Genomic DNA, 20,210 nt, shown 5'->3' on the forward strand with positions numbered 1-20,210 from the left:
GTATTGAACAGTTTATGGTTTAGACAGTGACATAACTTCTCTGAAGCAGGTTTTCTAAGGCAAGAAACCATAAGGAATGCCCCCCCAGTTCTTGACTGCAAAATGTCTTCATTCATTCTGGTGATCTGGAGTCGGCCTGAGGATAGACAATGTATCTAAGCTTTCTACATTGTACATGGTGGTGGTGTGGGCAGATGACAGCAGTTACTTAGGAATCTTAGGCTCATTTTATAAGATGGAGTAGACGATACTAGGTAATTCTTTCTTCGATTGCTTTGTCTTGCTGCACGGCTTTGTCATCAGCTGATGTTACAATTACTTTAACAAGCAAAGGAAATGGCAGTCAAGTCCAGCACCTGGGACCGCCTCACTCACCCTTGCTACATGTCAGACCTCAGACAGGAGACAAAAACCGCCCAGGGCTGCGTGTGGAGCCCACGGAAAAAGAAAGTGGATCGGTTTAAAATCTGGGTAAGGATGGCTTGTCCCCTTACCCAGATTACTTGGGTCTTGTCCCCTTACCTAACATACTTCTACTTTTGGTGCCCTTAATCAGATGAATGGCATCATCTTGACTTTGGGACTTTGGAGAAGGGCTGGGGGCAGGAGTCTGCTCCAGTGCATTTGATAAAATGCTTTGTGCAGCTGGGTGTGAATTGCACTTGCCCAGTCGCTTAGGCTCAAGCCATGAGCAGGGCTGACCCGCATGGAGCTGGGCATTGCTTGGCCTGGGGGACCTGCAGGCAGGAGAAGTCCGCTGACCATGCGGGCCCTTGATGCAACCCTATTAGGCGGGCCATTGCTCTGCACTAGCAGACAAAAATCGAACATCCTTCTCTGCGGGAGAGCAGGCCTCAGACTCGGAGCGAGGGCCTGAGAAGGGAAAGTGAGCAAAGAAAGGCAGGATGAAGGCGCTGCTTCACGCAGCGGGTTCATTCAAACCCCGAGGACAGCAAACCCCGCCTCCCCACGCCGCCGCCCGCTCAATCGCAGAGCGCTCCGGGTGTGAGCTCGCCTCGCGGGGAGCGGCTTGGAGCCGAGGAGGCGGCCGCAGAGGTGGCTAGGGCAGCCCCGCGCGGCGGATAGGCCCAGGCAAACAACACCCATTCCCCCTCCCCCTCGCTCAGTTCAACTCCCACTCGGCCCCGGCCACGCCCTGCCGCCACCGCCCCCTCGGGCAGCTTTCCGCTCTGCAGCTTGGCTGCGGTCGGGGGCGGGAGGAAGGCGGTGCCTTGGAAGGCACTCCGCGGCCGCAGGAAACTACGAGGCCCGACAGCCTTTGCGGCATGTCCCGCCCCCTTTCTCCCACCACTCAGCGCGCGTCAGCAGGGACTCAGCCAATGGAGAGAGAGCCAAGGAAAAAGGGCGCCCGGGTCCGGATGCGCCTCAGGAAAGCCATGCTCGTGGCGCGGGGGCAGCGAGCAGTCCATCCAGCGCACAGGGCTGTCGGCCTTCCGCGCTCCCTCACCCTCGCTCTTCTTGCTTCCTTTGAGCGACAGTCCTACTATCTTCTTTAGTGGCCATCCGGAGTGATGCTGGAGCGGGGTTCTGAGTGGAGGGCGCTGGGAAATGAGTAGGGGGCGGGATATCCTGAGACAACAAGTTTGGCTGTATGGAGGGCCTACCGGCAGCACGCCTGAGCTAGAAGGCTGAGAGAAAGAGCGCGAGAGGAGCCGAGGGAGGAAAAGAAAAACGGCTGAAAAGAATAACCCGAGGAAAGGGGGTGGAGAGGGGGCGGCCCCAGCGCCCCGGCCCCCGGCAGGTCGGCGGCCAATCCGCTGGGGGAAGGGGTGGAGAGTCGGCGGCTCCGGCGGAGAGAGGCCGAGGGGGGTGGGGAGTCGGCCGGGCTCGCGCCGCCCTGGCCCCGCCCCCGGCCCGCGCCGCCGCCCGCGCCGCGCGCCGCCGCTGTCAATCAAGGGCGAGTCAGCCGGGCTCGGGCGGAGAGAGGAGCTGCTACGCCACAGCCCAGCGGCGGCCATTCGCGGAAAAAGAGGCAGAGCCTGTGCCAGCTACAGCCTCCTCCGAGCCACCGCGGGCGGGCGGGACCGGCCTCTCCTCCCGCCTCGCCCCCACCCCCACCCACCTCTATCCCAGTGTCTCTGTCTGAGGGTTTGTCCTGTTAATGCGGGATGAGCGGTACGTATTCTCCACCCCCCTCGGTCTCCTTCACCGCCTCCCTCCCTCCCTCCTCCCCAGACCCTGCTCGGTTCTCCCCCCTCCCCCGGGGCCGCTGAGATGCTTTAAGGGGAGGAGGAGAGGGAGGGAGGGAGTCAAGGGGAGGGAAGGAGGGCTGTGTTTTGTCTTAATGTCTGAGCGAGAACAACCTCCTTCTGGGTGTTGCTCTAGCCGATGGGTCGGGTTTCAAACCACGTTTTGTGATATCCCCCCTTCTTCCCTTCCCTCCTCCCCACCCCCTGCCGGTGTGCACGGATCGCGGGTTTATGGAGATTAATGTTCAGGGGGAGGGGAAGACGAATAATAATAATCCTGATAACCTGTTGTCGTGTGTGTTGGGGGTTTGTTGCAGATCAGAAGAAGGAGGAGGAGGAGGAGGCGGCGGCAGCGGCGATGGCTTCAGAAGGAGGGAAAACCTCTGAGCCAGAGAATAACAATAAAAAAACCAAAACCTCAGGCTCCCAGGTAAAAGCAAACATATAAAAAAATTCAACACAAAACATTTAGGGGAAAGAGAGAGGGAGTTATGCCCTGTATAATGCCCAGAAGTAAAGAGCAATAAAAAATGTCTATCCACTCAAAAGCATCTTTCTTAGCGTGAGGAACTTAAATTTGTAAATTCAAGAAGATTTCACATATTTGAGGGTGTAACGTTGTTTAAAATTACATCAGGAGCTCAGACTGTAAGAAAACAGTGTGTATTTTCCCAAGGGCATTTTGAGTTTAGAAAACTAACACTTTAAGAAACTTTGAAATTTCCTTTTATTTAAACATTATATTATATGATCTGTTTCCTTATTCATATAGCTCTTTTACCTGCTTTTATTTATATTTCTTTTTTATTTCTGCTGCTTCCTGAGTGAGTTCTGATTTATAGAGCTGTCAAAGTAAATAAATAAATAACCCCTTCCAACTACTGGTTTCCACTAAATCCGCCCACTTTTTTCCCCCTTCTCCTTTACCATCCCATTTTGGGTAGGACTCTCAGCCCTCTCCTCTGGCTTTACTGGCAGCTACTTGCAGCAAAATAGGGACTCCTGGTGAAAATCAAGCAACTGGACAACAGCAGATTATTATAGATCCAAGCCAAGGATTGGTGCAGCTTCAAAATCAGCCACAACAGCTAGAACTGGTAACAACGCAACTTGCTGGAAACGCTTGGCAACTTGTTGCCTCCACTCCTCCTGCTTCAAAAGAAAATAACATTTCCCAACCAGCTTCTAGTGCTCCTAGTTCTTCCAGCAGTAATAACGGGAGCGCATCTCCTACAAAAACTAAATCAGGTAATTCTTCCACCCCTGGTCAATTTCAAGTTATACAAGTACAAAATCCAAGTGGTAGTGTACAGTACCAAGTGATACCACAACTTCAGACAGTGGAAGGTCAACAAATTCAAATCAATCCAACTAGTAGTTCATCTCTACAGGATTTGCAGGGTCAAATTCAGCTAATTTCTGCAGGTAATAATCAAGCTATACTCACGGCTGCTAACAGGACAGCTTCTGGAAATATTCTTGCTCAAAACCTGGCAAATCAGACAGTTCCAGTCCAAATTAGACCTGGTGTTTCAATACCACTGCAATTACAGACCCTTCCTGGTACTCAGGCTCAAGTTGTAACAACTCTTCCAATTAACATTGGAGGAGTGACTTTAGCTTTGCCAGTGATAAACAATGTGACTGCTGGAGGAGGGACTGGACAAGTTGGCCAACCTGCTACTACTACTGATAGTGGGACTTCCAATGGGAATCAGTTAGTTTCCACACCCACCACCACCACTGCTTCTGCCAGTACTATGCCGGAATCTCCCTCCTCCTCCACTACCTGCACAACCACCGCTTCAACATCTCTGACAAGCAGTGACACATTAGTGAGCTCAGCAGATACGGGCCAGTATGCAAGCACGTCAGCCAGTAGTTCCGAACGCACCATTGAAGAATCGCAAACACCTGCTGCTACTGAGTCTGAAGCCCAGAGCTCCAGTCAGCTTCAGCCCAATGGAATACAGAATGCACAGGATCAATCAAATTCTCTTCAGCAAGTGCAGATTGTAGGCCAGCCTATTTTACAACAGATTCAGATCCAACAGCCTCAGCAACAGATTATTCAGGCTATACCACCACAATCATTTCAACTCCAGTCAGGGCAGACAATTCAGACCATCCAGCAGCAGCCTTTGCAGAATGTTCAACTTCAAGCAGTAAATCCGACTCAGGTGCTTATCAGGGCTCCAACTTTAACACCTTCAGGGCAAATCAGTTGGCAAACTGTACAAGTTCAGAATATTCAGAGTCTTTCAAATTTGCAAGTTCAGAATGCTGGGTTATCCCAACAGTTAACCATCACCCCAGTGTCTTCAAGTGGTGGCACAACTCTTGCTCAGATTGCTCCTGTGGCTGTTGCTGGTGCCCCAATAACTTTGAATACTGCCCAGCTTGCATCAGTGCCTAACCTTCAAACAGTGAGTGTTGCCAACCTGGGTGCTGCAGGCGTTCAAGTGCAGGGAGTTCCAGTAACAATCACTAGCGTTGCAGGTAAGTTACATCTTTTCTCCTTAAGTACTTTTTAACCAGTGATTAGTAATGATCAATTACTGTTTTCTTTCGCTCTTAGGTTTGATACACATTTCTGAAGTAAACAGATAAGGAATCAAAGCCAAACCATATTACACTAACAACCTTAGCACTGTAGTAATCAGTGTAACCTATTTACTTTTGTAGCTTTTAGTATTTGGTTTTATGTGTCAGATTTTTTAAAAAAGTAAAAAAATTCTTCCATAGAAAAAACTTTTCTGATTAAAACCATAATTGTCCTCTGTAATTTAGAGATAATATTTGAGTGCACTTAGTCAAATAATATTTATCTCTTCTTAAGAGAAAATAGGTTTAAGTTTAATTGGTATATAGTTGTGAGTGTATTGAAGTATTCCCTCTACTGTGTAATAAGGCTCATTTTTTTTTTTTAAATTGGAAGTTATTTATCAGGCTTCAGCATCTTATCCCCCCATGCTTTTTTTTCTTATTATAATGGATTGTTTTAAACTAGATAGATACTGTTGCAGTTAAGAGGTAGAAATTTTAAGTTGCAAATTGTTTCATTAACTTTTATGTCTACTTTTTGCTACAATCAGGATTTGCTCAAGATTGTGAATTAATAGTCCTTCACTTATAAAATTACAGTCATTATATTATTCACAGATGCTTAGTGTGTGGTTGGTGGAAAGAAATTAAAAGGGTATACGGTAAAATGTCACACTAATTTGAACTAATTGTGGTCAGGTTATTTTTAAATCAATTATAAAAACAGTTATTTGTTATACATATAAATATACTTATAAAGTACTTGAAAAACTAGTTCTCTTAAGTAGTTTGATCTTTTGGAACCAGCCTTATTCCAATACCTTTTGTTTTCTAGTAATTAAATACTTTTTACTGATTCTAATTTGGTGAAAACCCTGTTGTAGTTTTAGTGCCTTGATACTTTCAGACCTTATAATTAAATATTTCTATTTTGGTAATGTAAGATAAATAAGCTTGTCACTTATGAATGACCTTTCTTGAAATAAGTTGAAGAAGAATTATGCTAGGGCTCTTCTTTTACAGTTAATACTAAAGTAGATGTATACATGTAAAACTGGAAGTTTCCAGACAGAGCCTACTGATCAGGAGAACCTAGATTACATTTTTTTATCTAGATACCTACTACCTCTAGACTAGCACTATCCAATGGAACTTTGTGCAACATTAGAAATGTTTTTCTATCCTATTTAGTAGAATTTCTATGTTATTCAGTATGTTAGCCACTAGCTATGGGTGACTATTGAGCAGTTAAGGTATGGTTAGTGTAACCAAGAAACTGAATTTTAAATTTTATTTAATTTTAAGTGACTGCACGTGACCAATGGCTCCCATATTGACTGCACAGTAATCTAGTCAGTATTTTGAGTATGAGACTTTTCCCCTAAAACTCCTGTAGCACAGTTATATAAGTGCTTCTCAGCCATACAATCCTTAACTTGCTTTTTTCCTACTCTCTAAACATAAGCAATAACTGATATTTCAGAAAAATATCTATTTTTGGTGAACTTAATGAAAGTTTGCATTGTCAAAGCAAAAGTTATTTCACTATTTCATCTTGTCTGTTAAGCACTAGTAAGCAAATTGTAGTTAAGAGCTCTGAGTAACTTGTAATTTAGGATAGGGTAGAAATAGTCAATTCTTCTGTGCTCTAATTAACATCTGTTATAATCCAGAGGTTTCCTCTTCCTTACCAATCATGAAGGTAAGGCAATGTTCTGACCTCGGATTCAGTTGAATGGTGCGTTATAAATGCAGAATCCAGCTTCTGGGACTATAATTTTTGGTATGCAGCATCAAGGAATTTGCCTTCAAGTTTCCCAGGTGATTCTAAAATTACATAAAATTTGGGAATCAAGGGTCTAATCTTTATCAGTGAACAAGAAGGCAGAATATTGAAGCAGGTAGGTGCTAAGCTAGTTCACATGCCTCAGAGAACGGATTTTGCAGGGAGGTACAACTTTTTAGCTTTTATTTTACAAATAAATATATATTGAAATGGTTACTGTATGCCAAGCACCCCCAGTACATGTGGTTATTCTTTATTTTCATGGGTAAATTTTTTACTTAATGAGTTGACATGGTGTAGGAGCTCCACTTAAGTGTATAGGGCAATCAAACTTTATGTACTTACTTTTCCTGAAACTCAAAGATGTAGTTAATGTTCTAATAGATCAGCTCAATCATTTCAAAAACTGTCAACCATATTACAAAGGCCAGAAATCTACAAGTCAGCGCAATTAACCTGGCCTAGTTTGCAGATTTTATCCTATTGCCTTAGCATAGCAGGGTCTTGACGGTGCTTTTTGAAGGTATAAAAGAAAATAGAGAAAATAGCAATTTGGAATTGGGAGTAATGTTCTGGAATCGTTTTAATGAAGCTAATGAAATTGCTCTGTCTTCTTTTTGCTTTGCTTTTTAAAGACATTAGGAATGGAATACCAAATAGTAAAATGACTTGAGATAAATATATTATCTTGTGTCCCTATATACTTTTTTCCTCAGTTTTTTGAGACAGGGTCTTGCTATGTATGGTAGGCTGGCCTCAAACTCTCAATCCTCCTGTCTCAGCGTCCCTTGTGCTGGGAATACAGACATGTACCACCATGCCCAGCTTATTTTTTTTTAATTTCATATTTTCTTTCCATGAGAATGTCCTTATTTAATTAATGGAAAATTATTTGCCCTTAATACTCACAAACTTTTTTAAGGTATATTTTTATTTCTAATGGACACATAGTAATTGTATATGTTTATGGGTTTAGTGTGACATTTCAATGCATGTATACATTGTATAATGATCAGATCAGGGATCACCTCAGACATTTATCATTTCTTTGTGTTGGGATCATCCAAAATCCTCTCAATTAGCTATTTTGAATATTCAGTTAATTGTTGCCAACCATAATTATTCCACTGTGATGCAGAATATTAGATGTTACCTCTTCTATCTAACTGTACCCCTGTATCTGTTACCTTCTCCCTAACTCTTCCTCAGCCTTTCCTGGTTTTGGTACCCACTATTATGTATTTTTTTGAGGCAAATTTTTAGCTTCCATATATTAGTGAGAATATGCTCATTGACAAATATTATGAAGACTTGAAGAAAAATGTTAATTACTTTTGACAGAATATCATGGCTAGTTCAAAGACAAGTTAAAATTCTCTACCATCCATCTTCATTTTACTCTTCAGGAGATAGGGAAGGACTAAGTGATAAGGATAGAAGAGAAACAAAAAAAATCATACAAGGTAAGTCGAAGGAAACCAGTTCTTGAAGCTGGGACGCTTCATAGTTAATTTTATGAAATGAGAACCTCTCTTTCCTTGGTAATATGTTCAGCAGAATGTGTTTCTGTGCTTTGGCTTCATCTGAAAATCCTGATTTCTAGACCTATCATTGTAGGAATTAAATACATGTACCCTCTGCATACTTTTTGTTTGTTTGCTTATTGGGATTCATTGTTTGACTGAAGGAAAAGTAGAAACATTATTTTAAGTTGAGCACAAACTTAAACTCTATTTTTGGCTTAAGAACATTCTCTATTTTAACTAAGTGAGAATAGTAGTTTTGTCATTGGTTTTACAATGTCCTCTAGTTACGAAGGATCCCTGAATAAAGTGAATTTCATGAGTTACATCTCATTAAAGAATTTAGAGTGCTGGCAAAGTGGCTCAAGTTGTTAGAGTGCCTGCCTAGCAAATACAGTACCCTAAATTCAAACCCCAATACTAGCAAAAATAAATTAAGAGTTTAGAGCTTGTAGGGACTATTGGTGTCTAAATCTGTAATTAACTTGGAGAAGCCAGCAATTTGACTTACCATGCTGTAAGTCTTTTGATTGGTAGATGGATATTTCTTTGTCATTTTTATTGCAAATTAACATTTTTATTTCAGTTTTTCCCACCAAGGTAGTTCAGACTTGATAAAATATTGCTGATCCTTCAAGAACTTGAGACTTACCCAATTCCTTTACTTCTATAGGTAATTAAAGTGTAAAGCCTGGGGATATAGTATGAATAGGGATGAAAGGGCCAGTTCTTCATTACTGGTACAAATAGGGACCAATGAACATAACTGAAATTTATATTTAATTTAAAAACTTAAGCTGGTAGAATCAACTTCTTATACCTAGTTCTTTTCCCAGAGCTACTAAAAGTAGAAAATTGGTTTGAGGTTTAATAAATAAATAAATAAATAAGTAAGGATTTCCTTTTCCTTATATGCTGTATTGATTTGGAGTTACTTAGTAGGCATCTTAAAAAATCATGTCTTTAAAGTGTATGTAAATATGTACACATATACTTACACTCATGTTTGGTTATTGCTTTTTTAGACAAGTAAGATTTACTCCTCTACCCTTATTTCTCTTAAATTTTCTAATAATATGTGTTGCCTTTTAGAATTCACATCTTGTACCCCAAACAAACGATTTAGGTTCTGAACTACCTAATTGGTTTTATGTATTAGATGTTCTCTCCCCAACCCCATGGAAGATAAAAAGTACTCAGTGTAGAGCTACATTAATTTTTTTTTTAGAAGAACATCTTTTGCAATAGATTTCAGGATAGAAAAAGGAACAAGAAAGAACAGTTTTAATATTTGCTTTTCGTTTTGAGAGAGGGTCTTGCCATGTAGCCTAGGAGGTCTCAAATATACTGTGTTATCTCAGCTGGCTTTAAACTTGTGATCCAGCTTTTCAAGGGATTTCAAGGGTACTTGACTGCTTTTCAAATTCTAAATCAAGGAATATGTAAGTAATATTTAAGGAATATTGTTACAGTCATAAAAACAAGTTTAAGAGAAAATAGAAATGAAAGCTTGATCAGGAATGAAGATAGGGAAAGATGCTATGTGTAGATCTTACAGAAATAAAATAGATTTACAAAATGATAGCATTTTAATTGAAAAGGATCTTGGAGATTTTGGGTTACAGTAATGACCTTTTTGATAAGGCTGCTAAGTCTATTTATAAAGAAATTTTACTTTACTATTTTAAGTTAAAGCAGAAATATGGATCATGTTCTCCAGTGCTCTATTAAGTACTCGGGATGACACATTAAGGTTGGACAGTAATAGGGGAAACTGGCCTGATATCAGACCATAACACTTACTTGTTCTTCATGGAAGTTCCTAATGCACACTAATACTACCTACTAAATGAGAAAATTGTGTCAAAAGAAACCTGTTGAAACACAAATTGCTTATATAAGTATGTTGTGAGATGAAAGCTTAATGAAATTGTAGTTACTAAGGCAACTTAAAAATAATTGAGGCTCTCCCTTCAGCCATTATTCCTTAGCCCTGTTTCTGAAGAAACTGAAGCCTAGAAAGGTTGAATGATTTTTTTTGTATTTTGTGACAATGTGAGAGTTAGAATCTTGACTTCTGTTCCAGTTGTCTTTCCCTACTGTATTTCTGGTTTGTTAACCAAATCTTTTGCTAGCAAGTGAGAAAATGTAGTGGAAGTTAGGAATCAAAGAGGGATAATAGTCCAATTAAGTTTGTCTCCTCACAGATAGGCTGTCCCTGTTTTCACTGGACATTCAACTCTTGTACATTAAATGGAATATTGGTGAAAAAAACCACAACTTTCTAGATTTAGTGTTACTTAATTTAATGGTGGAAACTTAAGTGGTATTATTTTTCTCTTTCTTGAAAGAACAAGTTCAAAATGAAATATGTTAATAAATTCTATATATAGATAGGGAAATCCTCAGGCCATAGAGATATATATTTTTTGGAAACAATAGTTAGACTTTTTTTTTCCTTTTTTTTTGATAATGGGTCTCCCTATGTAGCCTAGGCTGGTCTCAAACTTGTGTTCCTCCTGCCTCCACTTCCTGAATGCTGGGATTATAGGCCTGCAATATCATACCCTGCAAAAGGGATTTTTTTTTTTTTCTTTTTTGGTGGCACTGGGGTTTGAACTCAGGTGCTCTACCACTTGAGCCATGCCTTTTTTGCTTTAGGTTATTTTTTTAGATAGGTTTTGTGTTTTAGCCCACTGGTGGCCTGACCAGGTGATCCTGCTAAGTCTTCCTACATAGCTGGGACCACATCCATGCATGGCTTTACTGTTTGAGAAGGGTCTTGCTAACTTTTTGCTTGGGCTGGCTTCAAAACTCAATTCTTTTGCATAGTTGGGATTATAGGTATAAGCCACCAATTTTTTTTTTTTTTGCCTGTGCTGGGGTTTGAACTCAGGGCTTCATACCTGATAGGGAAGGCACTCTTTATTTCTTGAGCCACTACACCAACCCTGGTTTTTTTTTGTTGAGACAGGGTCTTGCCATGTAGCCCACACTGACTTGGAACTTGTGTGATTCTCCTGTCTCTGCCTTGTAATTGCTGGGATTACAGGTGTCTACACAGCAATTTTTTTTTAAAAAGTGAAACTTGTGGAGGAAGGAAGCAAACACTTGCTGTTTACCCAGTGTGTCAAATGCTGGGCTTGTGTTTTATAACACCTCATTAAAAGCCCACAATATCCTTGTAAGGTACAGATACCCTCACTGAGCTTTAATTTCTTTAAGAATACTTGCTTGTCAGTACAGTAGAGGCTTGGTATCATGGGTGTATGGTTCCAACGAGAAGCTGCTGAGGAAAAACTGCAAATGCCCAGGATGCTTCATTCATTTTTTCCATAATGTCCATCTTCCACTGGACATGGTGCCTGTCAACAAATTTAAAGGACATTAACTTTTACCTTGCTTTTAGACACTTTGCTTTTGGGGAGGCAGATTTTCACAAAATTAAGGGCAGGGAAACAGCAGATCAGAAGCTTAAACACAGCTGACAATAATGTAGGACTGACCTAGAGCTTCTCCACATCAACTGAGCTGTGAAGTGTGCACATGGAAATCTAAAATTTTTGTGTTTCAGATTTCTTTTGATTTTTTTTTTAACCACGCTTGATTGAAACTGCATGTAATAAAACCATGAATAAGGCAAATGTGCTGTAAGTGGGAGCCATGCATGATGTAATGACATCTCTGATTCGAATGCTGCTGTTCGTGCTACAGATGAGGCTACAAGGGTAACACCACACACAGATAAAGGTTATTTCTTGGCTTTTTGTGTCAGATATGCAGATGATTTAAAAACTGAAAAATTGACTGCACAGTTAAGGTCCCTTGCAGCTCTAACAATTTGTGGCACTCAGAAAATTATAATCAAAAGTGGTAAAAGAAGAGGTGAGTTGAAACTAGTGTGGCTGTTTGGAGACCTCCATGTTCAATTTTTAAAATACTGTATGTGGAAAACTGGAGGAGGGGCATAAGATAAGAATAAAAACAAAAAGCAGCATGACATTTTAAGAATAATGTCAGGAAGGCAGAAACATAATAAAATTGGGCTTTTAAAAATATTTTAAACAACTTGTAATGCTATAAATCTAAGCATGAGAGACACTCATTGTTTGAGCAAAATTGTGTACTATGAAAGAGGACAGAAAAGGCAGAGCTTTTCCCTTCTGCTTCTGTTAACCAACAAGGAAAATGTAGTTCTGGCTAAATTGACTAGCCCTTTAACTCACTTTCAGATACTTGTTCAATGTAAGTGGGGAGATCGAGCGCATTTAGGGGTATTTCTGGAAGTCCAGATGATACAGATAACTGCTATCTTAGGGTCAGATGAAACTTTCAGGTATAGTTTCAGGTTAGAATCAGTAACTTAAAAATTATGCATCGTTGAAAAGTGCCAGAAAATTGAGCATGAATTAACAGTTTTCTCAGAATATCATAAACTACATGCAAATGAACTTGATAGCTATCCTTAATGAAGTTCTTGAATGAATTATCAAGTGACTGACCCCTGAGCATTTAAAAAGAATTCCTGGATCATTGGGAGCCAGTATGGGCTCACTAAGAAGCTAGGTTCATATTTTCTTTCTTTAAGGTTTCCTGATGAATATACTACAGAAGTAATGTCAACACAATGTGCCTTGATTTCAGTATTTCTAGCGGTGACTTCTGAAAGGCCCCTAGTTGGTTGCACAATTGGATGAAAAATGTTAATTGATTGTTCACCTCAATAGCAGTCTCTGGTAAATTTTGGCATGGGATTCTATCCTTCATATAGTCCTGTGTAATCGCCCCCCCCCAAAAAAAATACCAGGTGAAGGATGTCCTTACTTACTGAATTCAAAGATGAGAAAAGATAGGAGATAAAACTGAGATTCAGAGTGACTTTAGTTGGTTGGAATATTGGGAAGATAAATACGTCAAATAAGAGCCTCTACTTAAAGTAGGTGGAATTATATACCTGCAGGATGAACAACCTGTCTTGGCAGCAGGACTTATGAAAATGGGGATTTATTGGCTTAATATGAACTGAGAGTAAAGCTTTTTTTATACTTTGTGCTTGTCAGACTGCTTCTGCAATATTGTGCACAGTACTCAGTAGCACATTTTAATTGGGATGTTGACAAACTGGCAAGCATATCCAGAAGGATTCCTGGGATGAAGGGTGTAGAAAATATTTCATACATGCAATAATCAAAAAGTGGGGATTTTCATTGTTAAACGCGAAAAGGAGAAAGTGAACAGCTGTCTTTGGGGATATGAGAGGCTATTTTTTAAACTGAGGTAGTTCTGTTTTGTTTGGCTGTGGGAAAACAATATGTGTATGTACACACACATACACTCAAACAGACTAGAGCTGTACAGTAACTCATTAGATAGATTAGGTAGTTTCATTAGGTAGCGATCTGTTTCATTTGGTAGTGATCTATCATCAAAGGCTGGATGTCCATCTGTCAGAGATACTGTAGATTATAGAAGAATTACTTATACTGTATGGAAAATTTGATTAGATGGAAGTATGAGTCATCTAATTCTAAAACTATTCTTTGAATATTTGAGTATATAGTCCTATACTGGGTACTTTTGTCTAGCTTATAGTTAGAGTGCTCTATACTTACATGATTTAGTAAGTATTTAGGGATGGAGCATTGAGGGTAACACTTGCCAGTTTTTAATAAGAGAGCCTAATTAAGGTGAAATCTGTGATGCAATAAATGTAATGCTTTAATTCATTAATTAATGTTTTCTCCATTTTTAGACTTCTTTTAGGTGCTATTTTTCTGTTATTTTCTCTTTAATTTGGCAAATACCAACTATCATTTTAAAATGTATTTGTGTGCACAACACTGAATTCATAGTTAAGATATTTTTTGTCATTAGCTCTCACTTACCTGCAGTTGTATCTCTGATACTGTCATTTTAGTATGAACAATGCGGTTGCTTTTTCTTGAGCAGAATTCGAGAACAGTTGGAAAATCCAGAATCCTAACAGACCAAACTATGGGAAACGCAGCTTTAAATTTGCTAATTGACCCTGTAGAGCATGCAAATCCAGAATGCCTTAGGGTGGGTCTGGGGACTCAAAATGTCTAGTACAGAGATGTCTTTTAAAAAAAGTGTTTGATACCCAAGAACTTTTTGATTAGGAAAAAATTATGCTAATTCAAATATTTGAAGGTCCTTTTTTCTTCAGGGATGATAGTAAAATTAGGGAGGTAGGAAATATCTATGCTTATTTGATCAGTGTATGGTTTAAGTAAAAAGTTTATTATTTATTACTGCAGATACAGGTACTGAGAGGTTTTATATAGAGCACAGGTAAGAATTAACATTTGAATTCTTACTGGGTGCATTTCACAAGCTGTTCCATTAGTGTTTCCTGGGCAAACTTTGTAACTGGAGTTTCATCTTTTTTTTTTTTTTTAACTTATAAAATAATAATACTAATTCCTTCATTCTTTACCTCATAGAGTTGCAAAGATCAGATCGTATAATAGGCAAAGAATGCTTTGAATATTGTAAAGAAAACTATATGTGGAAGATGGTAACCTTGTAAAAATCTCTGCATAGTAACACTCACTGGAAGAATATGAAGTAGTAAACTGTGAGAATGTTATTTTAGGTATGGATATTAGTAGGAGTTATACATTAGAAGTAAATTAAAGGTCTGTATAAAAGAAATTACAGAAAACCTTGGTGAAGGGCAGCCAAGGATATAGGAGAAGTATATTTATAGAACAGAAGCAGTCCATTTCTGTATAGTAAGGTCTAGATGTCTTCTTCCTGGTCAGCCTTTGTTAGGTGCTGAAGTACTCACTGTCTTAAAAGGATGCTTATGTTGGGGAGATGAGGCTTACATACATGAAATAATTATATAGCAATTCCAGATGAGAGTTTATACTTAAGTACTGGATTTTGAAGTATGGGAAACAAGTACGAGAATGAAGAGACAAGTGAGATCAGTGTATCATAATAAACAAGCAAGATTTTTTGTGGTAAAGCTAGAACTTGAAATAGACTTCAAAGATTGGTTTGGAAAGGTGGACATTTGAGCCTCTGGAATAGAGACGGTGTCTTGAGTCAAGCTGCTGAACTTAGAATGAGTCTGACAGGACCAAAGATTGGAACAGCATAAAGGCCTCCCATGAAAGTTTATAGCCAGTGTAGGTGTGGTGGTCTCTTCTGTGTGCTCCATAGATGCCTAGAGGTGTCACAGAATAGTAGCTCAGGGTATCCTCAATTAGCAGCTTGCCATCCCTGCTTTAGCCAGAGAAGTTATGGGGTTATTTCCTAACATTTGTTTGAAGAAAATATTCTACCAAAATAATTATAAATAAAAATAAGTTCAAACAGCCCAAATCTAGAGTATAGAAGGAGTTAAATATAAATATTTGTGATGCAAATGATACTTATTAGTGTTTCTGTAGAAGAAAGTATAGAACTGGGTATGGTGGCAGCATGCCTACCTGTAGTCACAGCACTCAGGCAGGAGACTGAGGCAGGATCACAAGTTTAAGGCCAGCCTGGGTTGCATAGAGAGACCTTGTCTCAAAAAAAGTGTGGAAAAGTTACAAGTCAGTCCAGTTAAAAGGATGTTGTTGAAATACATTAGTCATGAAATCACAGTGGCCTGTAGGAAGTGAAGTAAATGATTACTAAATATGAAAAACAGATTGTTGATGAAAGAAATGGTAAGAGATTAGAAAAACACCAGATTTCTTCTTTTCCCAAACTGTGTATCAAGCATGGTAATAGGCACTGAAAAACTAAAGATGAAGCGAAGACGTGTTTTTTACCCTCACAGGATATAAATCTGTTGTAAGAGACACTATATTCTTTTGCTTCTAGGGCATACATTTTTACATTTTTGCATCTATGATATTGAAGTACACCTTATAATCAAAGGCATTTCATGGTTAGTGGAATTTTTTGTTTCTTATGATCACTTGCAATACAATGAAAATGTATATGTATATGATTTCATTGTATATGATACAATGAAATATGTATATGTAGTTAATTAGATTACTATGTGATCTAATTGTTTATTGGTTTATAAACAATATGAGTGAAGTGTCATAGAAGGTCATAGGAAAGAGGAACTCGTTTTACTTGTGTGGTTCTTGGTGTGTTTTCATGGAGAGGGTGATAACTGAGCTAAGCCTTAGAGGAGGACTAAAAGTTTGCCACATCAGAAAGAGGAAGAGGCCATTTCAGGTTGTGTTGGATTTCACATGTAGTTTGGAAGTTCAGTTTTTTATCTTGTAAACATGAGGATCAATGAATAATAATCTATTTACAGTGGAATTGTAAACCTCATGTGGGAAGGGGCTATACCTTACACATATTTTCCCTTCCATTCTTAGTAATGCTGTTCAGTACATATTATATTATCTTGATACTAACTAGAAGAAAGTACACAGGTGGAGGACTTTGATTTCATAGGAGAGTGGGTTGGAATAGATTCAAGGTTTATACTTGAAAGAATAAGAGAGTTTGTGACCAAGAAGGAAAAGTGATTAATAAGGTAAAGTGAAGGAAATTTGTATGTGATTGCTTCATATATTTTGGTAGACAGCTGAAGGTGAGAAGCTTAGCAGTGAGAGGAGTTTTGAGGAGAAAGTGAAGGGCTATAAAGATTGCAGTTTGATTCTGTCCCTCTGCAGTTATGTAGAGGCCTCATAACGTTGCCAGTCAAAGCGGGCTTAGTACCGGTCTGTGAATAATGAGTCGGTCACCAGAGCTTTTCGTTCACAGAAGTGGAGCTGTTTTTGCACAGGAGTATAGAAACCAGATAGTGATCTGTGCTGTGGTAAGTGGCTACCTGTGCTTCGTGTGGGGCTTGGGGAGGGGAGGAAAACCCTTGTTCAGGTGTAGTTGAGGATGTCTATGCCAGGGAGTTGAAGAGAAGCAGGAAGGGGAAAAGATTCGATGAATGTCTAACTGGATTTTTATTCTATAGGTTTTCTCAGATATTTAAATCTGTATGTGAACCAATTTGAGACAAAAATATCTACAGGTATTTGCCATGCATACTAAAAATGACAATATGCTATTGAAGCTGAAATTTGATTTTTTGTTATTTTAGTTTTACTAAGTTAAAGAATTGTGAGAATTGTGTATTTTTATTACTATTATTTTTCTTACCTGTCCTCATTAATAGGATGTCACTACAGATTCTTATTGTAATAATAGGCCAGGCAAGTGGTTTTAGTAACCCCTTGGTAGACTTTTATATCCATTTTTGTGAACTCCCCATTGGTGGGCTGCATCCATGAATCCAGTCAGCAGATCGTCAATCAGAAACTATATTGTGTTGTTTGATGTGTTCCTTTTGAGGATGAATATCATGGGACTGAACTCCTGCTTCTGTAATGTTCTGATGGGGAAAGAAGTCCTGCAGTTTTCTTTCATGAATAAAACAAGTAGTAAAAGGGTACTTTAACTCTTCTCTTGTTTAGATTTTGGCTGATATTTACTGCAGGTATATAGTGTACCAGGCAATGTATGTAGCACTTGACAGGGTAACTCACTTAATCTTCAGAACACAGTATAAGGTAAATATGGTTGTTATCTCTCCTTGTGAGTGTAAAAATGCAAGTTTGGAGAGGTAAATAACTTGCTTCAAGGCAACATAGCAAATGATGGAGCCAGAATCTAAACATCTGGCTATAGACCCCTGTACTTTAACCATTATCACTTACTGTCTCTCACTATGTACTATCTGTAGTCTACAGTGTTTGTTTCCTGTGATCATTGATGGAATTACTGTTTGTTTTTATGTGTCAGATACTGTGTTAAAGCACTATATATGTTAACTCATTTATAATTGTGATGACCTCAATTTATAGGATAGGAAACCAAAGCTGTTAGAGATTAGTTACTTGGCCAAGGTTGTACAGCCAGTAAGTTAGAGAGCTAAGAAGTAAATATTCTTTATAAGACTGGTCTAGGTGAATAGGACTGTAATCTGCCTTTACAGCTAAGTCATAGTATTTTAAGTGTATTATTATAATTGGAGTATTGTCACATATTCAGTAAGACATGGATTCCTCTATCTTTAGCTGAGTGCTTTATTGTTGTCTGCAATTTTGGGGCAAGGGCGAATGTGCTACAATGGGAATTAGAATACAAAGAAATTTTTATTACTTTGTTCCTGTATTAATTGTGTATTTGAGGCTAGTAAAAATATTACTTGATTAAATATGTGTACACAAGCTAATTCTGAATTGATGTTTAAAAACATTCCAAGAATATAACCTACATAAGAGTCTTTTTTTTTTTTTTTGGCGTCACTGGGGTTTGAACTCGGGGCCTCATGCTTGCTAGGCAGGCACTCTACCACTTGAGCCACTCCACCAGCCCCTACGTAGGAGTCTTATATTTCATTCTCATTAATAATTACATGTAACCCCTCCCCCCAAGTATATTTTGTAGTACTTACATCTCATGATTTGCTGGGGAGGGTTTTTGGTGGTACTGGAGTTTGAACTCAGAATTTCTGTTCATTTTTCTGAAAGAAATAACATTTAAGAAATGACTTTAAGAAAACCCAGTGATGGGCTGGTGGAGTGGCTCAAATGGTAGGACACCTAGCAAGTGTGAGGCCCTGAGTTCAGGGGGAAAAAAAAAATCCAGTGACCCTAAGAATTACATGTACAGAATTTGTGTTCTTCGGCTAATCTGCATGTCATTTTTATGTAACATTAACTCAGTTGACAGTGGTAGTGCTAAGAGTTTATTGTTTTCTAGTGGATAAATAATAAACAATCTTAACTGTTGGGAGGGGATCAGGAGGATTGTGGCTCAAGGCCAGCCCAGGCAAAAAGTTAGCAAGACCCCAAACCCAACAAAACAAGTCAGGTCTGGTAGTTCATATTTGTAATCCCAGCTATGCAGGAGGCACAGGTAGGAGGATCACGGTCTGAGGTTGACCCACGACAGAAGTGCAAGACACTATCTGAAAAATAACTAAAAGCAAAAAGGGTTTAATACTCCTAAAACCCTAGTGGCTTGTCTAGTAAGTACAAAGCCCCGAGTTCAAACCCCAGTACCACCAAAAATAAGTAAAATAAGCAAGATATGTTTAGTATCTGCCACTGTACACCGGAAATTGATTTAGGTGCTGGAGAAATAAAACATCCTGCCCTGTATTTTTGGGGACTATACTTTGTTATGGGTTTGTTTTATCTCAGTCCATAGTATTTGTGGGATTTTCGTTTTTTCTTTTTTTTTTTCCTTCCAGTGTCAGGAAGGGAACCTAGAGCCTCACACATGCTAGGAAAGCATTCTTCTACATCTCTGTCCAGGCCTTTTGTTGTTGTTGCAGTACTAGAGATTGAATTCAGGGCCTTGCCTAGCACAAGCTCTACCATTGAGCTAAATTTCCAGATCTCAGCATTTTTAATAGATGAGAAAAAATCAAGTCCCAGAAAGTTTAAATAATTTGCCTAGAATTACAGAATTATTGTATGTGGATATTGGAGAAAGATCCTAAAGTCTTTTTGGTTTTAAAATGCTTCTGCTGTTTCTTCATAAATCTTTTAGGCTGAGGGAACTACAGTTTCATGAAAAGTTTTAAAAGAGTTTTCTCATTCTTTTGTAACACTATCAACGTTAACTGAAGAGCATTTTATAGAAATCAATACCTGTATATTCACAATATACTAGAATAAAATTTATTTAGCCTACATTTCCAAAACATGTGATAGAGTTCATTTTGTGTATTTTTGGCTTTGTGTATATGTATACATATGTATGTGTATATGTATGTATGTATGTACACATTTACATGGTACATTTACTCATCACAAACATATTGAGGAAAAATTGAAGGGGATTACATTATATGCCTATTCATCATTTCTTGTTCTCCCAAACTTACTTTATAATTAAGGCAATCAAACCAATTTTGGGATTTGCTAAAAAATCAGCAAACCTCTTCCCATTCCTACCCTTACCCTAAGCACAATGGAAATTTGATTGTTGAAACCACAGTATTTAGATAGCTGTCACTGCTTTTTAAAGGGTTTTTTGGCAGATGTCTATTCTGGTAGTGATAACTCTGTGTACTTTTTACACTGAAGAGCAAGGATGTTGCATTCACAAGCATTTTGTGATGAGCAGAGGTAACTGTTAGAAATTTAAGAAAAG

At 39.0% G+C, this 20,210-nt stretch overlaps 1 protein-coding gene across 1 annotated transcript in view; it reads left to right on the forward strand.

Annotated features, from left to right (window-relative positions):
- Positions 1-1,905: 1,905 nt before the first annotated feature.
- The window catches only part of Sp4 (Sp4 transcription factor), a 66,137-nt gene continuing 47,832 nt past the window's right edge, over positions 1,906-20,210 (forward strand). Inside the window, exons 1-3 of the mRNA XM_020184886.2 lie at positions 1,906-2,136; positions 2,528-2,640; positions 3,155-4,709. Coding sequence (XP_020040475.2) covers positions 2,130-2,136; positions 2,528-2,640; positions 3,155-4,709 — 1,675 coding nt within the window. The 5' untranslated portion in view covers positions 1,906-2,129. The remainder of the gene's footprint in view (positions 2,137-2,527; positions 2,641-3,154; positions 4,710-20,210) is intronic.

Source organism: Castor canadensis, chromosome 2, assembly GCF_047511655.1.
Source record: "Castor canadensis chromosome 2, mCasCan1.hap1v2, whole genome shotgun sequence".
NCBI lineage: Eukaryota > Metazoa > Chordata > Mammalia > Rodentia > Castoridae > Castor > Castor canadensis.